A 22,175-nucleotide genomic window follows, 5' to 3' on the forward strand; every position below is an offset into this window, starting at 1 on the left:
CTGTAAACTCTATGTTGATGCTTTTGCCCAAAAAACTCTACTTTTGTCTCATCTGACCAGAGAACATTCTTCCAAAACGTTTTAGGCTTTTTCAGGTAAGTTTTGGCAAACTCCAGCCTGGCTTTTTTATGTCTTGGGGTAAGAAGTGGGGTCTTCCTGGGTCTCCTACCATACAGTCCCTTTTCATTCAGACGCCGACAGATAGTACGGGTTGTCACTGTTGTACCCTCGGACTGCAGGGCAGCTTGAACTTGTTTGGATGTTAGTCGAGGTTCTTTATCCAACATCCGCACAATCTTGCGTTGAAATCTCTTGTCAATTTTTCTTTTCCGTCCACATCTAGGGAGGTTAGCCACAGTGCCATGGGCTTTAAACTTCTTGATGACACTGCGCACGGTAGACACAGGAACATTCAGGTCTTTGGAGATGGACTTGTAGCCTTGAGATTGCTAATGCTTCCTCACAATTTGGTTTCTCAAGTCCTCAGACAGTTCTTTGGTCTTCTTTCATTTTTCCATGCTCAATGTGGTACACACAAGGGCACAGGACAGAGGTTGAGTCAACTTTAATCCATGTCTACTGGCTGCAAGTGTGATTTAGTTATTGCCAACACCTGTTAGGTGCCACAGGTAAGTTACAGGTGCTGTTAATTACACAAATTAGAGACGCATCACATGATTTTTCGAACAGTGCCAATACTTTTGTCCACCCCCTTTTTTATGTTTGGTGAGGAATTATATCCAATTTGGCTTTAGGACAATTCTTTGTGTGTTTTTTTCATTTAAGACAAATTAAATGAAGATAATACCAAAGAATTTGTGTTTGCAATAATTTTCAGGAAGAAACTGAGTATTATCTGATTTGCAGGGGTGTCAATACTTTTGGCCACAACTGTAGATAATAGATGATAAATGATAGATGATAGGTAGATAATAGATAGATAACAGGTAGTAGATAGATAGATGATATATGATAGGTAATAGATAGATAAAATATAGATAATAGTGATAATAAATAATAGATGGATTTAGATAGGGCAATGATAGATAATAGATAGATAAAATATAGATAATAGTGATAATTTATAATAGATAATAGATAGATGTGAGGAGGGTGATGGATGGATGTGAGGAGGGTGATGGATGGATGGATGTGAGAAGGGTGATGGATGGATGTGAGAAGGGTGATGGATGGATGGATGGATGGATGGATGGATGTGAGGAGGTGGATGGATGGATGTGAGGAGGGTGATGGATGGATGGATGTGAGAAGGGTGATGGATGGATGGATGAATGGATGTGAGGAGGGTGATGGATGGATGTGAGAAGGGTGATTGATTGATGGATGGATGGATGGATGGATGGATGTGAGGAGGGTGATGGATGGATGATGGATGTGAGGGAGGGTGATGGATGGATGGATGGATGGATGAATGGGTGGATGTGAGAAGGGTGATGGATGGATGATGGATAGATGGATGTGAGGAGGGTGATGGATAGATGGATGTGAGGAGGGTGATGGATGGATGGATGTGAGGGTGATGGGAGCACACAGAGGTGTATCAGGCAGATGATCGGTGGGTTACAGACATGTCCGAACCACGGTCCCCGGTGCAGACCCTCCCCCCTCCCGCAGACCTTTTTCCTCCGGCTCCTCTGATTGGTCGCTCACATCTCACCTTTGGATAAAACACCGAGGAGGAGCCGGAGCCGAGGAGCAGACCGAGAAGGATGACAGGGAGAGAGGGGCCCCCCGCCGTCCCCAGGAGCACCGGCTTTGGGATACAGGAGATATTGGGATTGAACAAGGACCCCCCGACGCCCCCGAGGGGCCACCTTCACGCTCTGCCCCCGGGGGCCCATCTGCTGGCCGCTCGCTCCGGCCTCGGGCTTCTGGCGGCGGGCGGCATCCCCGGCTTTTACACCCAGCCTCTGCTTGTGGAGCATCACGGGGTGAGGGGGCAGCAGCCGGGGGGCAGGAGCCCGGGCCCCGAGGAGGAGGGAAGCCGCACCTGCAGCTCAGGTGAGGGACCGGACACCGACACTACCCGACACTGTAATAACAGACAGAGCCGCAGCCGTGTACCTGAGACCCGAGAAATAGACGCAGGCAGGACCGAGGACCGGGCTCAGCTACAGCGATGTGGCCAGTGACAAGTGATACTACTCAGGGGTTAATAGCTGGAGTGTAATAACCGGGCATTTATAACACAGGAATCATTTCCAGCGACTATTGGGGAGACGGATTATCAACCGGCAGAATATTCCTCAGAGAGCCGCCCATAATCCGGCAATAATACGCAGATGTACGATGTCGCCGTTCTATGTCTGTATACCACACAGTCCTGATAGCGGCACGATATGTACACGACATAGTCCTGATCATGACACGATAACTACACAACACCGTCCCGATCGTGACATCCCACTAGTGAGTCTGCCGGGGTCGTGACAAATATCGGACGATAACAGCACAGATTGTCGGCCGCTTTCGTCTATGTTCATTTGTGGAATCCATGATTTACGGTGATCATGACCGAAACAAAGACACAATATCACGATACCACAACCGACACTGTTACCGGAAAATGTAAAAGCTGAAAAAGGAAAAAAGTCAAAGAAAAAAGCAAGAAAGAAAAAACAAAAGTCAGGACGAAAGAAACCAGAAACAGGAGCTGAAGGGTTAACAGCTCATCATTATTATATGTGTGATGTGTATATGAAGTATCAGAATTATATGTGTGATGTGTGTATGAATTCACTATTATATATGTGATGTATATGTATATAAAATATCAGAATTAGATGTGTGAAGTGTACATGAATTATCAGTATATGTGATGTGAATTTCAGTATTCTATGTTATGTGTACATGAGGTATCAGTAATATTATATGTGTGATGTGTACATGAATTATCAATATTATATGTGTGATGTGTATATAAATTATCAGTATTATGTGTGTGATGTGTATATGAATTATCAGTATATGTGATGTGTATATGAATTATCAGAATTATGTGTGATGTGTATATAAATTATCAGAATTATATGTGTGATGTGTATATATGAATTATCAGTATATGTGATGTGAATTATCAGCATTATATATGTTATGTGTACATGAGGTATCAGTATTATATGTGTGATGTGTAAATAATCAGTTTTCTATGTGTGATGTGTATATGAATTATCAGAATTGTATGTGTGATGTGTATATGAATTATCAGTATTAGATGTGTGATGTGTATATGAATTCACTATTATATATGTGATGTGTATATGAATTATCAGTATTATATGTGTGATGTGTATATGAATTATCAGTATTATGTGTGGTGTGTAAATAAATTATCAACATTTTATATGTGATGTGTAAATAAATTATCAGTATTATATGTCTGATGTTTATATGAATTATTAGTATTAAATGTTTGATGTGTATATGAATTATCAGTATTATATGGGTGAAGTGTATATGAATTATGGTTATTATATGTGTGATGTGTATGTGAATTATCAGTATTACATGTGTGACGTGTATATGAATTATTATATGTGTCATGTATACATGAATTATCAGTATTATATGTGTGATGTGCATATGAATTATCAGTATTAAATGTTTGATGTGTATATGAATTATCAAAATTATATGTGTCATGTGTATATGAATTATCTTTATTATATGTGTGATGTGTATATGAATTATCAAAATTATATGTGTGATGTTTATATAAATTATCAGTATTATATGTGTGATGTGCATATGAATTATCAGTATTAAATGTTTGATGTGTATATGAATTAACAAAAATTATATGTGTCATGTGTATATGAATTATCTTTATTATATGTGTGATGTGTATATTAATTATCAAAATTATATGTGTGATGTTTATATGAATTATCAGTATTATATGTGTGATGTGTATATGAATTATCAGTATTAAATGTTTGATGTGTACATGAATTATCAGAATTGTATGTGTGATGTGTACATGAATTATCAGAATTGTATGTGATGTGTATATGAATGATCAGAAATAGACGTGTGATGTGTGCATGAATTATCAGAATTAGATGTGTATATGAATTATCAATATTATATGTGTGATGTGAATATAAATTATCAGAATTATATGTGTCATGTGTATATGAATTATCAATATTATGTGTGATGTGTATATGAATTATCAGTATATGTGTGATGTGTAAATAAATTATCATTATTTTATGTGTGATGTTTATATGAATTATCAGTGTTAAATGTTTGATGTGTATATAAATTATCAGAATTATATGTGTGATGTGTATATCAATCAGTTTTAATGTGTGATGTGTGTATAAATTGTCAGTATTTTATGTGTCATGTGTACATGAATTATCAGAATTATATGTGTGATGTGTGATCTGTATAGGAATTATCAGTATTATATGCGTGATGTGTATATGCATTATCAGTGTTAAATGTTTGATGTGCATATGAATTATCAGAATTGTATGTGTGATGTGTACATGAATTATCAGAATTTTATGTGAGATGTGTACATGAATTATAAATATGAAATGTGTGATGTGTTATTTAAATTATCAGTATTATATGTGTGATGTGTATATGAATTATCAATATTATATGTGTAATGTGTATATAAATTATCAGAATTATATTTGTGATGTGTGATCTGTATAGGAATTATTAGTATTATATGCGTGATGTGTATATGAAATATCAGTGTTAAATGTTCGATGCGTACATGAATTATCAGAATTAGATGTGTGATGTGTACATGAATTATAAATATTATATGTGTAATGTGTATATAAATTATCAGAATTATATGTGTCATGTGTATATGAATTATCAATATTATGTGTGATGTGTAAATTAATTATCAGTATTTTATGTGTGATGTTTATATGAATTATCAGTGTTAAATGTTTGATGTGTATATACATTATCAGAATTATATGTGTGATGTGTACATGAATTATCAGAATTAGATGTGTGATGTGTATATGAATTATCAATATTATATGTGTGATGTGTACATGAATTATCAGAATTAGATGTGTGATGTGTATATGAATTATCAATATTATATGTGTGATGTGTACATGAATTATCAGAATTAGATGTGTGATGTGTATATGAATAATAAGACTTATATGTGTGATATGTACATGAATTATAAGTATTATATGTGATGTGTTATATACATTATCAGTACTATATGTGTGATGTGTCTATGAATTATCAGTATTATACAGCTCTGGAGAAAATTAAGAGACTGCAAAATGTCCAGTTTGTCTGATTTTTCTCTTTATAGGTATATTTTTGAGTAAGGCTGCTGTCACACTATCAGTATTTGGTCAGTATTTTATATCAGTATTTATAAGCCAAAACCAGGAGTGGAACAATCAGAGGAAAAGTATAATAGAAACATATGCACCACTACTGCATTTATCACCCACTCCTGGGTTTGGCTTACAAATACTGATGTAAGATACTGACCAAATACTGCTAGTGTGACGGCAGCCTAAAATGTAAATTATTCTTTAATTCTATAAACTTCTGACAACAAGTCTCCGAATTTCCAAGCAAGAAATTTTCTATTTTTTTTCTGAAAAGGAGAAATGGTCAAAATTAAAAATAAACAAACAGTGCTTTCAGCCCTCAAATAATGCAAAGAAAACAAGTTCATACTAATTTAGAAACAACAATACTAGTGTTTTCGCTCAGGAAGAGTTCAGAAATCAATATTTTGTGGAATAACCATGATTTTTAATCACAGCTTTCATGCGTCTTGGCATGTTTTCCACCAGTCTTTCACACTTCTTCTGGCGCAAAAATGTAAGCAGTTCTTCTTTGTTTGATGGCTTGTGACTATCCATCACCCTCTTGATTACATTCCAGAGGTGTCCAATGGGGTTCAGGTCTGGAGATTGGGCTGCCCATCACAGGGTTTTGATGTGGTGGTCTCTTAATTTTTGCCCGAGCAGTATGTGTGATTTGTTTATGAATGATCAGTATTATATGTGTGATGTGTTAATGCATTATCAGTATTATATGTGTGATGTTTACATAAATAATCAGTATTATATGTGTGATGTGTAAATGAATTATTATATGTGTCATGTGTATATGAATTATCAGTATTATATGTGTGATATTTACATGAATTATCAGTGTGATGAACCTGCACTTCGCCACTTTGCCTGACGTCACTATTACGTCGGAGGGATCACGCAGTACGGTCTCCTCAATTGCACCAATGTGACGCTTCACATCCCCAAGTGACATGTAAGGTCAGTTTGGCACAGTTTTACCCAGACACCCCCTGTCCACATGGGACCAGGGATGCATAGAGAGTGAGAGAATGTGGCCCAGGCAGCCGCTGATGTGGCACTAAGCTCACTCACCCTGACAGGCTGAGAGGCCCCTTTCACTAGCACCAGTGAAACAGAGCACTGCCAGCCAGGTAGCACTGTCACCAGTTTCTCTTTAGATATAAACCCAATGCTTTAAGGGAATTATATAAGGCCAGAAACCAGCCCTGGTGGTATGGAATGTTAAAACCGAGAACATGACGTGTGGATTCGTGGATCAAGATAAAAGAGCAGACCAAGGTTAAATTATATATTTAATTGCCTAAATGGTACACTAGACAATACACTATATATACAATGGTTATAAATATAAGTATACAAGTATAGAAATACAGGTGGTAGTACACAAGTGTAAGCAGATAATACAAAAGTCAGTTACCGGCTTGATGTACAGCCATTGGATGCTGAAAACCATATGGGAGGTGTGGGCGCCAGCTATTTCCGGTTTCTTCCAGCACGCTGCACGCCGCAACCTCCCTTGACATAGAACGAAAGCCCACATCGTCGCACATGCACTTAACCCCTTGGTCAGTCACTCCCTCCTCCTTCCCTTGGACAGTCCTAGTCTCTTTCCCACTTGCTCTTGCAAATTAAACTTCAAAACCTATGATGGATCATAACTTTATAACTATATATATATATATATATATATATATATATATATAGATATATAGATATATATATAAATATATATATAACCTTTATAGAGATGAGATAGAGATATAACTTATATAGTTGTATAACTTATATATAATTATATATATTATATACTATTATATAATATATATGATATTATTATATAATATTATTATTATATATATTATATATATAATTATATCACTTATATAATTTATAGAGATATAACCTTTCATAGAGATGAAAGGTTATAGGCCAGTGATTTTGATGCCATCAGATATGGCCAGGCCCTCATTACACTTCTAGACCAAACATATCTTCGCTAGCTGGCTTTTACTAGCATTTCTATGTATCTCCCTACCCCTGGGTGACAAAACGAGTTCAGAGCCTGGCAGGCATTCCGTCCGTTCCTGAAATCTCAAAAATATAACCACTATACAGCTAGGTGATTGTTGAAGAGGTCACCCAGACTCTCAGGTGCCTTTTTCCTCATTCTCTAAAGTATTGTTTGAAGTGGAACTTAGTTGTGGGAATTGCTTCACGCCCACTTCTGCTTTCGTGGACTGCGGGTCATCCATGAACTGTATTGACTCTAACTTGGTGACCAAGTGTAAGTTAGGGATGGTTAGGCTGGAGACTCCTATTTGTATTGTTGCCATTGACAAAACACCGCTGGCTAAGAATGTCATTAAATTTGTCTTGGATGAGTTTCTCCTTAACCCTTTCTCGACCTGTGACACAGCGTATGCGTCATGAAACTCTGTGCTGCGTCACAGAATGATAGCGCTCCTGCAGGTCGGGTGAAAGGGTTAACTCAAATTTCACCTGACCTGCAGGGACAGGGAGAGTGGTACTTGAGCCCAGGGGGGGAGGCTTCGCCCCACCCCCCCGTGGCTACGATCACTCTGATTAGCTGTTGAAAGTTACTGTTTCACTTTCACTTTCAATCAGAGCAATCGTAATATTTCACCAATGAAAATACTTGAAATATTGCAATCCAGCCATGGCCGATGCTGCAATATCTTCGGCAATGGCGGGAGACCACGATCTTACCCCGCCACCACCACCGATCTCCTCCCCTCTGTCCTCCGTTCTGTCCTCTGCTGTCCTCCGCTCCCCTCCGTCCTCCTGTCCGCTCCCCCCGCAGTCCAATCTCACCCCCTTACCTACCGAGCTCCGGTGTCCCTCCTGGTGTCCGTCCGTCTTCTCCATGGGTGCTACCATCTTCCAGCCAGCAGATTCATTCCAGGTACATTTTGATCACTGTGATAGAACCTTTCACAGTGATCAAAATAAAAAAAATAGTAAATAACCCCCCATTTTATCACCCCCATAGGTAGGGAAAATAATGAAATAAAGAAAATATATTTACTTTCATTTTTCCACTAGGGTTAGGATTAGAACTAGGGTTAGAACTAGGGTTAGGGTTGCAGTTAGGGTTGCAATTTGGGTTAGGGTTAGAATTAGGTTTAGGGTTGCAATTAGGGTTAGAGTTGCAATTAGGGTTAGAATTAGAGTTAAGGTTGCAATTAGGGTTAGGGCTGCAATTAGGGTTAGGGTTATGGTTGCAATTAGGGTTAGGGTTAGAATTATGGTTAGGGTTGCAATTAGGGTTAGGGTTGCAACTAGAGTTAGGGTTGCAATTAGGGTTAGAATTAGGGTTAGGGTTGCAATTAAGGTTAGGGTTAGGGTTAGAATTAGGCTATGTGCACAAGGTGTGGATTTGGCTGCAGATTCGCAGCGGATTGGCCGCTGTGGATTCGTAGCAGTTTTCCATCACATTTATAGTACCATGTAAATTCATGGAAAACCAAATCCGCTGTGCCCATGGTGTGGAAAATACTTTGTGGAAAAGCTGCGTTGTATTTTCCGCAGCATGTCAATTCTTTCTGCGGATTCCGCAGCATTTTACACCTGTTCCTCAATAGGAATCTGCAGGTGAAATCCACACAAAAACCACTGGAAATCCGCGGTAAATCCGCAGTGCGTTTTACGTGCAGATTTTTAAAAAATGGTGCGGAAAAAACCTCACACGAATCCGCAACGGGGATGCATAGCCTTAGGGTTAGGGTTGGAATTAGAGTTAGAGTTGGAATTAGGGTTAGGGTTGGAAATAGGGTAAAGATTAGGGTTAGGGGTGTGTTGGGGTTAGGGTTAGGCTTGTGTTAGGATTATGGTTAGGGTTGGGATTAGGGTTAGGGGTGTGTTGAGGTTAGGGTTGTGGTTAGGGTTGGGATTAGGTTTAGGGGTGTGTTGGGGTTAGAGTTGTGGTTAGGGGTGTGTTGGGGTTAGGGTTGTGATTAGGGTTATGGCTAGAGTTGGGGTTAGGGTTAGGGGTGTGTTGGGGTAAGTGTTGGAGCTAGAATTGAGGGGTTTCCACTGTTTAGGCACATCAAGAGTCTCCAAACGCGACATGGCGCCACCATTGATTCCAGCCAATCTTCCGTTCAAAAAGTCAAATGGTGCTCCCTCCCTTCCGAGCTCCGACGTGTGCCCAAACAGTGGTTTACCCCCATATATGGGGTATCAGCGTACTCAGGACAAATTGGACAACAACTATTGGGGTCCAATTTCTCCTGTTACCCTTGTGAAAAAAAAATTGCTTGCTACAAAATAATTTTTGAGGAAAGAAAAATGATTTTTTATTTTCATGGCTCTGCGTTATAAACTTCTGTGAAGCACTTGGGGGTTCAAAGTGCTCACCACACATCTAGATAAGTTCCTTGGGGGTCTAGTTTCCAAAATGGGGTCACTTGTGGGGGGTTTCTACTGTTTAGGCACATCAGGGGCTCTGCAAGCGTAACATGATGCCCGCAGACCATTCCATCAAAGTCTGCATTCCAAAACGTCACTACTTCCATTCCGAGCCCCGACGTGTGCCCAAACAGTGGTTCCCCCCACATGTGGGTTTATCAGCGTACTCAGGATAAACTGAACAACAACTTTTGGGGTCCAATTTCTCCTGTTACCCTTGTGAATATAAAAAATTGCGGGCTAAAAAATAATTTTTGAGGAAAGAAAAATGATTTTTTATTTTCACAGCTCTGCATTATAAATTTCTGTGAAGCACTTGGGGGTTCAAAGTGCTCACTGCACATCTAGATTAGTTCCTTTGGAGGTCTAGTTTCCAAAATGGGGTCACTTGTGGGGGAGCTCCAATGTTTAGGCACACAGGGGCTCTCCAAACACAACATGGTGTCCGCTAACGATTGGAGCTAATTTTTCATTCAAAAAGTCAAATGGCGCTCCTTCCCTTCCAAGCCCTGCCGTGTGCCCAAACAGTGGTTTACCCCCACATGTCAGGTATCGGTGTACTCAGGAGAAATTGACCAACACATTTTAGAATCCATTTTATCCTGTTGCCCATGTGAAAATGAAAAAATTAAGGCTAAAATAATTTTTTTGTGAAAAAAAAGTACTTTTCAATTTTTACGGATCAATTTGTGAAGCATCTGGGGGTTCAAAGTGCTCACTATGCATCTAGATAAGTTCCTTGGGGGGGTCTAGTTTCCAAAATGGGGTCACTTGTGGGGGAGCTCCAATCTTTAGGCACACAAGGGCTCTCCAAACGCGACATGGTGTCCGCTAAAGATTGGAGCCAATTTTTCATTCAAAAAGTCAAATGGCGCTCCTTCCCTTCCGAGCCCTGTCGTGCGCCCAAACAGTGGTTCCCCCCACATATGGGGTATCGGCGTACTCAGGACAAATTGTACAATAACTTTCAGGGTCCAGTTTCTCCTTTTACCCTTGGGTAAATAAAAAAAATTGTTGCTAAAAGATAATTTTTGTGACAAAAAAGTTAAATGTTCATTTTTTCCTTCCATGTTGCTTCTGCTGCTGTGAAGCACCTGAAGGGTTAATAAACTTATTGGATGTGGTTTTGAGCACCTTGAGGGGTGCAGTTTTTAGAATGGTGTCACTTTTGGGTATTTTCAGCCATATAGACCCCTCAAACTGACTTCAAAAGTGAGGTGGTTTCTAAAAAAATGGTTTTGTAAATTTTGTTGTAAAAATAAGAAATTGCTGGTCAAATTTTAACACTTATAACTTCCTACCCCCCAAAAATGTTGTTTCCAACATTGTGCAGATGTAAAGTAGACATGTGGGTAATGTTATTTATTAACTATTTTGTATCACATAACTCTGGTTTAACAGAATAAAAATTAAAAATTTAAAAATTGCAAAATTTTCAACATTTTCGCCAAATTTCCATTTTTTTTCACAAATAAATGCAAAAATTATCAACATAAGTTTACCACTAACATGAAGCCCAATATGTCATGAAAAACAATATCAGAACCGCTATGATCCGTTGAAGCGTTCCTGAGTTATTACCTCATAAAGGGACACTGGTCAGAATTGCAAAAAATGGCCAGGTCATTAACCCCTTTCTGACATTAGACGTACTATCCCGTCGAGGTGGGGTGGGCCCGTATGACCACAGACGGGATAGTACGTCTTAGCGATCGGCCGCGCTCACGGGGGGAGCGCAGCCGGGTGTCAGGTGACTATTGCAGCTGACATCCGGCACACTGCGATCAAACATGATCGCAGTGTTTCGGCGGTATAGGGAAGCATCGCGCAGGGAGGGAGCTCCCTGCGTGCTTCCCTGAGACCCCCGGAGCAACGCGATGTGATCGCGTTGCTCTGAGGGTCTCTTACCTCCTCCTCACTGCAGCAGGACCGGATCCAAAGTGGCCGTGGCATCCGGGTCCTGCAGGGAGGTGGCTTCACAGCGCCTGCTCAGAGCAGGCGCCGGGAAGCCTCTAGGAGCTGTGCACGTCAGATCGCCGATCTGACACAATGCACAGCAAAGTGTCAGATCGGCGATCTTACACTATAACATGATGTTCCCCCCCGGGGCAATGTTATAGTGTAAAAAAAAAAATATTCACATGTGTAAAAAAAAAAAATCCCCCCAAAAAATAAAAATAAATAAATATTGTTCCTATAAATACATTTCTTTATCTAAATAATAAAAAAACAATAAAAGTACACATATTTAGTATCGCCGCGTCCGTAACGACCCGACCTATAAAACTGTCCCACTAGTTAACCCCTTCAATGAACACCGTAAAAGAAAAAAAAAGCGAGGCAAAAAACAATGCTTTATTATCATACCGCCAAACAAAAAGTGGAATAACATGCGATCAAAAAGACGGATATAAATAACCATGGTACCACTGAAAACGTCATCTTGTCCCGCAAAAAACAAGCTGCCATGCAGCGTTATCAAAGAAAAAAGAAAAAAAGTTATAGTCCTCAGAATAAAGCGATGTAAAAATAATTATTTTTTCTATAAAATAGTTTTTATCGTATAAAAGTGCCAAAACATAAAAAAAGATATAAATGAGGTATCGCTGTAATCATACTGACCCAAAGAATAAAACTGCTTTATCCATTTTACCAAACGCGGAACGGTATAAACGCCTCCCCCAAAAGAAATTCATGAATAGCTGTTTTTTTGTCATTCTGCCTCACAAAAATCATAATAAAAAGCGATCAAAAAATGTCACGTGCCTGAAAATGTCACCAATAAAAATGGCAACTCGTCCCGCAAAAAACAGGACCTCACATGACTCTGTGGACCAAAATATGGAAAAATTATAGCTCTCAAAATGTGGTAACGCAAAAAATATTTTTTGCAATAAAAAGCGTCTTTCAGTGTGTGACGGCTGCCAATCATAAAAATCCGCTAAAAAACCCACTATAAAAGTAAATCAACCCCCCCTTCATCACCCCCTTAGTTAGCGGAAAATTAAAAAATTAAAAAAATGTATGTTAGGGCTAGGGTTAGGGCTAGGGTTAGGGTTAGGGCAAGGGTTAGGATTAGGGTTAAGGCTAGGGTTAGGGCTAGGGTTAGGGCAAGGGTTAGGGCAAGGGTTAGAGCTACTGTTATGGCAAGGGTTAGGGCTAGGGTTAGGGATAGGGTTGGGGCTAGGGTTAAGTCTACAGTTAGGGTTGGGGCTAAAGTTAGGGTTAGGGTTGGGGCTAAAGTTAGGGTTAGGGTTTGGATTACATTTACGGTTGGGAATAGGGTTGGGATTAGGGTTAGGGGTGTTTCAGGGTTAGGGGTGTGGTTAGGGTTACCGTTGGGATTAGGGTTAGGGATGAGTTTGGATTAGGGTTTCAGTTATAATTGGGGGGTTTCCACTGTTTAGGCACATCAGGGGCTCTCCAAACGCGACATGGCGTCCGATCTCAATTCCAGCCAATTCGGCGTTGAAAAAGTAAAACAGTGCTCCTTCCCTTCCGAGCTCTCCCATGTGCCCAAACAGGGGTTTACCCCAACATATGGGGTATCAGCGTACTCAGCACACATTGGATAACAACTTTTGGGGTCCAATTTCTCCTGTTACCCTTGGGAAAATACAAAACTGGGGGCTAAAAAATAATTTTTGTGGGAAAAAAAGATTTTTTATTTTCACGGCTCTGCGTTATAAACTGTAGTGAAACACTTGGGGGTTCAAAGTTCTCACAACACATCTATATAAGTTCCTTGGGGGGCCTAGTTTCCAATATAGGGTCACTTGTGGGGGGTTTCTACTGTTTAGGTACATTAGGGGCTCTGCAAACGCAATGTGACACCTGCAGACCAATCCATCTAAGTCTGCATTCGAAATGACGCTCCTTCCCTTCCGAGCTCTGCCATGAGCTCAAACGGTGGTTCCCCCCTACATATGGGGTATCAGCGTACTCAGGACAAATTGGACAACAACTTTTGTGGTCTAATTTCAACTGTTACCCTTGGAAAAAATACAAAACTGGGGGCTAAAAAATATTTTTTGTGGAAAAAAAAGTTTTATTTTCACTGCTCTGCGTTATAAACTGTATTGAAACACTTGGGGGTTCAATGTTCTCATAACACATCTAGATAAGTTCCTTGGGGGGTCTAGTTTCCAATATGGGGTCACTTGTGGGGGTTTATACTGTTTAGGTACATTAGGGGCTCTGCAAACGCAATGTGATGCCTGCAGACCAATCCATCTAAGTCTGCATTCCAAATGACGCTCCTTCCCTTCCGAGCTCTGCCATGCGCTCAAACGGTGGTTCCCCCTACATATGGGGTATCAGCGTACTCAGGACAAATTGGACAACAACTTTTGGGGTCCAATTTCAACTGTTACCCTTGGAAAAATACAAAACTGGGGGCTAAAAAATAATTTTTGTGGAAAAAAAAAAAATTATTTTCACGGCTCTGCGTTATAAACTGTAGTGAAACACTTGGGGGTTCAAAGCTCTCACAACACATCTAGATGAGTTCCTTAGGGGTCTACTTTCCAAAATGGTGTCACTTGTGGGGGGTTTCAATGTTTATGCACATCAAGTGCTCTCCAAACGCAACATGGCGTCCCATCTCAATTCCTGTCAATTTTGCATTGAAAAGTCAAACGGCACTCCTTCCCTTCCGAGCTCTCGCATGCGCCCAAACAGTGGTTTACCCCCACATATGGGGTATCAGCGCACTCAGGACAAATTGTACAACAACTTTTGGGGTCCAATTTCTTCTCTTACCCTTGGGAAAATAAAAAATTAGGGGCGAAAAGATCATTTTTGTGAAAAAATATGATTTTGTATTTTTACAGCTCTGCATTATAAACTTCTGTGAATCACTTAATGGGTCAAAGTGCTCACCACACATGTAGATAAGTTCCTTAGGGGGTCTACTTTCCAAAATGGTATCACTTGTGGGGGGTTTCAATGTTTAGGCACATCAGTGGCTCTCCAAACACAACATGGCGTGCCATCTCAATTCCTGTCAATTTTGCATTGAAAAGTCAAATGGCGCTCCTTCGTTTCCGAGCTCTGCCATGCGCCCAAACAGTGGTTTAGCCCCACATATGGGGTATCGGCGTACTCAGAACAAATTGTCCAACAACTTTTGGGGTCCATTTTCTCCTGTTACCCTTGGTAAAATAAAACTAATTGGAGCTGAAGTAAATTTTTTGTGAAAAAAAGTTAAATGTTCATTTTTATTTAAACATTCCAAAAATTCCTGTGAAACACCTGAAGGGTTAATAAACTTCTTGAATGTGGTTTTGAGCACCTTGACGGGTGCAGTTTTTAGAATGGTGTCACACTTGGTTATTTTCTATCATATAGACCCCTCAAAATGACTTCAAATGAGATGTGGTCCCTAAAAAAAATGGTGTTGTAAAAATGAGAAATTGCTGGTCAATTTTAACCCTTATAACTCCCTAACAAAAAAAAATGTTGGTTCCAAAATTGTGCTGATGTAAAGTAGACATGTGGGAAATGTTACTTATTAAGTATTTTGTGTGACATATCTCTGTGATTTAATTGCATAAAAATTCAAAGTTGGAAAATTGCGAAATTTTCAAAATTTTCGCCAAATTTCTGTTTTTTTTCACAAATAAACGCAGGTAATATCAAAGAAATTTTACCACTATCATGATGTACAATATGTCACGAGAAAACAATGTTAGAATCACCGGGATCCGTTGAAGCGTTCCAGTGTTATAACCTCATAAAGGGACAGTGGTCAGAATTGTAAAAATTGGCCCGGTCATTAACGTGCAAACCACCCTTGGGGGTAAAGGGGTTAAGGTCAAAATAAGTACTGATATATGGTACCATGCGCACAGCTATATAAGGGTGCCTGGGTAGGTTCGCAGACCATTAGTATATATTAAGTAAACCTAGCACTTCATCTTAAGTGATCAAACAGGATTTTAATGTGATTCACATTAAAATCCTGTTTGATCACTAAAGATGAGTGCTGGGTTTACTTAATATATTAGGGTCAAAATAGGCTGGGTCATGAAGGGGTTAAGGTGGGTTCCTTGCACCAGGAACATATTTCATGTTTTGCTTTGGACAATCTGCCTGCAGGACTGGTGTTGGGGTTCCCCTGATATGGTTACATAATCCTGTGATAGATTGGGAATCTTGGGACAAATGGGGTCCTAATTGTGTTAAAATTTGCCACGCTACTGTACTTATGTCATCCGTTAATCTGGAAGGTATTCCGGAGTACCTGAAGGATTTTGAGTATGTTATTTCCAAAAAGGAGGCTGAGGTCTTACGACCACACGGCCCTTTTGACTGTACTAAAAGGAGGCTGAGGTCTTACCACCATACCGCTCTTTTGACTGTACTAAGGTTCCGGGTGCTAAATTGCCCAAGGCCCGTCTATTCAACATCTCTGGCCCGGAGCGAACCACTATGAAGGAGTATATTTCTGAAAGCTTATGTAAAGGCCACATCCGTGCCGCTGTCTCTCCTGTGGCGGGTGGATTTTTTTTGTAAAAAAGAAAAGATGGTGGTTTGCTGGCGTGCCTCGATTTTCGTGAATTAAATAAAATCACAGTGAGAAGTGCCTATCCCCTCCCGCTCATCCCTGATTTGTACAATCAATTGTCAGGGGGCAAATGGTTTTCTAAATTGGACTTCAGGGGAGCATATAGTCTAATCCATATTCGGGAGGGTGATGAGTGGAAAATGGCATTTCTCACTTCTGAAGGGTTATTTGAGAATGTGGTTATGCCCTTTGGTTGACTAATGCGCCAGCTGTTTTTGAGAATTTTATCAACCATGTATTTTCTGATTTTAGTGGTCGCTTTATGGTGGTGTATTTTGATGATATCCTTGTGTCTTCATCTAACAAACAAGTTCACATGGATCATGTACGTGCAGTTCTCCAGAGGTTACGGGAGAACTCGCTCTTTGCGAAACCTGAAAATTCAAACTTTTTTGTCCAAGAATTGTCCTTTCTGGGGTTTATTCTGTCTGACAGGGGGTTTCGTATGGACCATGGGAAGGTACAGGTCATTGTGGATTGGGTGCAACCCAGAGACTTAAAGGGTCTTTAATATTTTCTGGAGATTGCAAACTATTATAGGAAATTCATTAAGGGGTTTTCACAGGTGGTCAAGCCCCTCATGGATATAACTCGTAAGGGGGCTGATCTCAAAAACTGGTTAGTTCCAGCTGTGGAGGCGTTTGCTTTATTACAGAAATGCTTTATGTTTGCCCCTGTTTTGGTCCAGCCTGATCCATCTGAACCGTTCATCATTGAGGTGGACGCATCAGAGGTGGGGGTGGGAGCGGTGTTGTCCCAATGACCCGCCACTTTGGCCAACTTGAGGCCCTGTGCTTTCTTCTTGAAAAAAATCTCTCCAGCTGAGAGGAATTATGATGTTGGGAATTGGCAACTTTTAGCTATCAAGTTGGCCTTTGAAGAATGGAGGCACTTTTTGGAGGAGGCTATTCATCGGATCATGGTGATTACGGACCACAAGAATCTGTCAGTCAAGCGTTTGACTCCCAGACAGGCTAGGTGGTCACTTTTTTCACGCTTTAATTTTTCTATCACTTTTCAGCCTGGTTCCAAGAATGTCAAGGCGGATGCCTTATCGTGCAGCTTGGATCCGATATCACCTCCCGAACCTCCTTCCTCTTCTATGTCTTCTTAGGTGTTTTGAGTGGGACAGCCTGCCTATTATTGACTGTCCTGCCGTAGGTTTGAAGTAAGGCCTGGAGCTCAATACTTCCTCGGCGTTTCCGGCCACCGGCTACGCGCCTCAGTAGGATGTTGCCTCATCTTACAGCACGACTCCTACTGGTGTTTCTCCTTGTTGTGTTGATCTCGTTTCTCACTCAGCACAATAAACCTCGCTTCTTGTCCTTTCTTGGGGTACCGCCGCGATGAAGTGCAGGCGCGGTCCCGTAACGTTCTTTCTGTTCGCTAGGCCTCTGTCAGGATCCCACCCCTGACAGGGACCCCCCTGAATCTTCCCCTGCAACACCCTCTGCCACAGGATGTTGCCTGGTTCCAACCCAGTCAGCTTCTGACTAACTTCCTATCTAACCCCCAGTTTTACCAGATTGTGAGGAGTGGCCTAATACATAGCACCCTTAGCTCCCCCTGGAGGCCAGACTGTGAAGTGTATTGGTGTCTGTGATACCTGGTCAGGTGAACTCCTTCAGTGCCATCAGACGTACCATAGCCCCCCTTAGCGGCGGAGCATCAGTACTGCAATGACCAGGACTCTGGGACGCTGCACTCCCCCCCGGTTAAACCCAGTACTCCTGGACTGGGAAGAAAACAACAATACATGTTAGCAAAAAGACATACAATTTTGAAATGCAATAACAAGTAAACTTGAACAGAGCTTCCCTTTATGAGAGGTGAGGACACTTGAACGTTACAAACATGGTTAAATATTTTAAATAACATACTATAAATAACTTTTCTTACCCAACCGGGTATTCTACTTAGTGCAATTTCTGAACAATAATTTAACGTTGCCTTTAAGGACGTACACGCGGAATCCACTAAAGACCTTCTTATAAAACACTATAAGGCTAATCAACTTTTCTTCATTTTCCACCTTTACATCTGCAGGACCGCCTGTCTATCTGCCCCAGGCCTACTGCCTCTCGCTCTGTTGCAGGACCGCCCCTTTCCGCCCGGGCCTACTGCCTTTCTGCTACTATACACAGTATAGAACTTATCAACCTTCTCTCAGTTCAAGATCACTGAGCCATCTCTGTATGGCTCCTAGGAGAACTCACCGACTAACCCCGTACGGGTTCACTTCCTGTCCTCATTTTCTATCACATTATTAAACATTTCTTACAATTAACTAGCTAACTACATATAACTTTTACATGTAAGCATTATTCGACTTTAAGTGCTATTGGTGAACGTCCCCTTTAAGAAGGGACCAAGTCTCTCGGAGGTAGTGCAACTTCTCAAGCTGCAAGTTCGTGTACAGCAAGGACTCCGGTGATGTTTCCAAGAACAGTTTCTTCGCAAAGAGTCCTTTTCTTTGTAAAACCAGTAGAGGGCACCTTTAAGAAGGTGCAAACTATTTACAATAAGTTTGTAAGCATGCAGTGTTCATGATCCAGCAGTTCTTTTCAACAATGATGAACAAGAAACAAAAACAAAAGCAAAAAGGCAAAAATAGGGACCCCGGGTAAACTAAGGGATCCCTTTGAGAGTTAACCCTAGACGGGTTGTAGCAGCAAGAAAACACATAGGAAAACGAACAGTTAACTATATACAAATGATGAAGCATTCTTGCTTACTCAGTTTCTGGCTGGACAGGAGGCGGTCTCCTCCTCCCAGACAGGGGTCTGGGTGGCCACCGTTTTGGTTTCAACGCCAGCTGGGGCACCAGTTACCACTGCGGCCAAGCTCCCGGCCACTTCAGCGGCAGTGGTAGTAACAGTGCAGGTGGTGGTCTTTACCACGGTGCAAGTTGGAGTAACCACCGTGGTCGTTGTAGTGACGATGGATCGGTCATAGGAGGGCATCTTCATCACAGGGGGCTGTTTTACAGGCACCTTGGTTGGGGGTTCCGTAAGCTTTTTCTTGTGGACATTTAAAGCGAACCACCCCTTCTCCCCAAAGTGCCGGGTGTAAGTGACTTCATCCCCTGGGTAGAGGTCCCGGTCCGGATGGCCCTCCCTCAAGTGAGACTCGACATCCCTCCGGTTGACGAACACTTCCGCGTACAGGCCTGGCTCTTTAACGAAGCCCCAACCTCCACGGAGCTTGAAGGCGACGACGGTGCCCTGCCTGCGTGGGGCCTGGTGAGCAGTGGGGTCCTTGCGGGCCCGGTCCTTGATCGCCAAGTCTTTTTGATGGTAGGCCTCCATCCCGGCCCGGTACGCCTCCTCCTTCTTCTCCCACTGCTGTTCTAGCTGGGCCTGGTATTCCTCCCAGCTAAGGGCCTGTACCATCTCACCCTCCTGGGTCGCCACCCCGGGGAACCCCATAAAGTTGGCTCCGGGGTTCACCCAGCGGCAGACCGTGCGCTCCGCATAGACCGCGCCCGGCAGGGTGACTGGCGAGATCAGGGGCTTCAGGAGGTGCTCCATGCCCGTGGCCTGGTCCCAGGGAAGGAGGCGCTGGGGTCGGTGGGTCCCCGGGGAAGGTGGCGCCGCAACTGGGCCTATCAGCAGGTCCTCTGCTGACGGGGCAGGGTCGGTGGGCTTACCGGCTGGTGCAACGTCCTCCCTCGCGGCTGGTCCCACTGGCAGTGACATCGGTGGAGACGTGGGCAGCAATTCGAGCAGCGATGCAGGGACCGGGGTCGGGGAATCCTCCGCTGGCGTTTCCTGGGAAGCGATCTTGGCTTCCACCCGCAGCTGGAGAAGTTGTTCAATCAGGTCCTCCATTTCGAGTTGCAGGAGACCTACATCAGCCGTGGAGACGGGGCCACTACGCTCCTCCGGGTAGTTGGGGGAGTTCTCCTCTTCAACCCCACATTCTGAGCCCGAGCGGTCAGACATCTCATCCTCCACGTGGGCCGCTTCCTGGTCCTTTTCCCGCTCTCTCCTTCGTGGGTGGTTTCGTTTTCTCTGCCTCCGCCCACTGTTGAGAATCAGGAGGCGGATCTCGGCTGCTGACGGACACGTCCTCAAGGTACAGAAATACTTAGATTGGGCGGCCATTGTCTTTCGCGCTCTTCAGCTTGTCTACGCCTACTCCACGCCCCTCTTCTCCTCCTGCGCTCTCCTCAGCGCTGTAATGGCGGCGGCTTTTGGCGGCAAATGGCAATGCACAGTCTTTGCAATAAGTCACAGTCCAAACACAATAAATCACAATTCCAAGGCACACATGACCTGATTCTTCAGGTTTAAGTAGATCCTGTTCGTGACGCCAAGTTGGAGCGCCCCCACTGCCGCAGGGCAGTGTCTCGGTTCTGGGGTTGTCACGGTGGCTGGGCCCGGTCCGTGACCCTGCTGAGGGGCGTCCAGTGAAAGTTGAGAATGTGATGATGTTGTGGTGCGGTGCAGGTCGCAGTAAATAACGAGGACACCAGGTTGCAGTCTCTTTACCTCTTTACTGAGGGCTTCAGGATCCTCAGTCCGGAATACGGTTAACCGGGCTGCGTGAGTCCGGCCGGTCCGATGGTACCTCCAGAGTTCCCTTTGCAGGTGGAAATCTGTGCCTACCTTCTAGCGCTTGTGTGTTGTGGTCCTCCCCTGCTGTGCTTACGGGATAGTCCCCACAACTGTTGTGTCTGTTTCTGAAGTTGCCTCACAACTCGATTTTGATGTTCTTCTTCGTCCCCCCAGATGATATGGCTAGGACGCACCCGTATGACGGGTAGGCTCGGAGCTCTTCCGGGACCCTAGTGTCGCCCCTCTCCAACTGTTGCCCCCTATGTCTTCTTAGGTGATTTGAGTGAGACAGCCCGCCTATAACTGACTGTCCTGCCATAGGTTTGAAGTAAGGCCTGGAGCTCAATACTTCCTCGGCGTTTCCGGCCACCGGCTACGCGCCTCAGTAGGATGTTGCCTCGTCTTACAGCACGACTCCTACTGGTGTTTCTCCTTGTTGCGTTGATCTCGTTTCTCACTCAGCACAATAAACCTCGCTTCTTGTCCTTTCTTGGGGTACCGCCACGATGAAGTGCAGGCGCGGTCCCGTAACGTTCTTTCTGTTCGCTAGGCCTCTGTCAGGATCCCACCCCTGACAGGGACCCCCCTGAATCTTCCCCTGCAACACCCTCTGCCACAGGATGTTGCCTGGTTCCAACCCAGTCAGCTTCTGACTAACTTCCTATCTAACCCCCAGTTTTACCAGATTGAGAGGAGTGGCCTAAAGGTACCTTCACACTGAATAACTTAACAACGATATCGCTAGCGATCCGTGACGTTGCAGCGTCCTGGATAGCGATATCGTTGTGTTTGACACACAGCAGCGATCTGGATCCTGCTGTGATGTCGTTGGTCGGAGCTAGGAGGCCAGCACCTTATTTCGTCGCTGGATCTCCCGCAGACATCGCTGGATCGGTGTGTGTGACACCGATCCAGCGATGTCTTCACTGGTAACCAGGGTAAACATCGGGTTACTAAGCGCAGGGCCGCGCTTAGTAACCCGATATTTACCTTGGTTACCAGCGTAAAAGTAAAAAAAAACAAACACTACATACTTACATTCCGCTGTCTGTCCCCCGGCGCTGTGCTTCTCTGCACTATGTAAGTGCCAGCCGGAAAGCAGGGCACAGCGGTGAAGTCACCACTCTGCTTTCCGGCCGCTGTGCTTACACAGTGCAGAGAAGCAGAACGCCGGGGGACAGACAGCGGAAGGTATGTAGTGTTTTTTTTTTTTTTTACTTTTACGCTGGTAACCAGGGTAAACATCGGGTTACTAAGCGCGGCCCTGCG

The 22,175-nt window shown here is 42.9% G+C and overlaps 1 protein-coding gene across 1 annotated transcript in view; it reads left to right on the forward strand.

Annotated features, from left to right (window-relative positions):
• The first annotated feature begins 1,712 nt into the window (after window positions 1-1,712).
• VSX2 (visual system homeobox 2) overlaps window positions 1,713-22,175 on the forward strand; it is a 153,338-nt gene continuing 132,875 nt past the window's right edge. The window contains exon 1 of the mRNA XM_077267422.1: window positions 1,713-2,022. Within this exon, the coding sequence (XP_077123537.1) occupies window positions 1,731-2,022 (292 nt within the window). The 5' untranslated portion in view covers window positions 1,713-1,730. The remainder of the gene's footprint in view (window positions 2,023-22,175) is intronic.

The sequence above is a fragment of the Ranitomeya variabilis genome, chromosome 1 (genome assembly GCF_051348905.1).
Source record: "Ranitomeya variabilis isolate aRanVar5 chromosome 1, aRanVar5.hap1, whole genome shotgun sequence".
Classification (NCBI taxonomy): Eukaryota; Metazoa; Chordata; class Amphibia; order Anura; family Dendrobatidae; genus Ranitomeya; species Ranitomeya variabilis.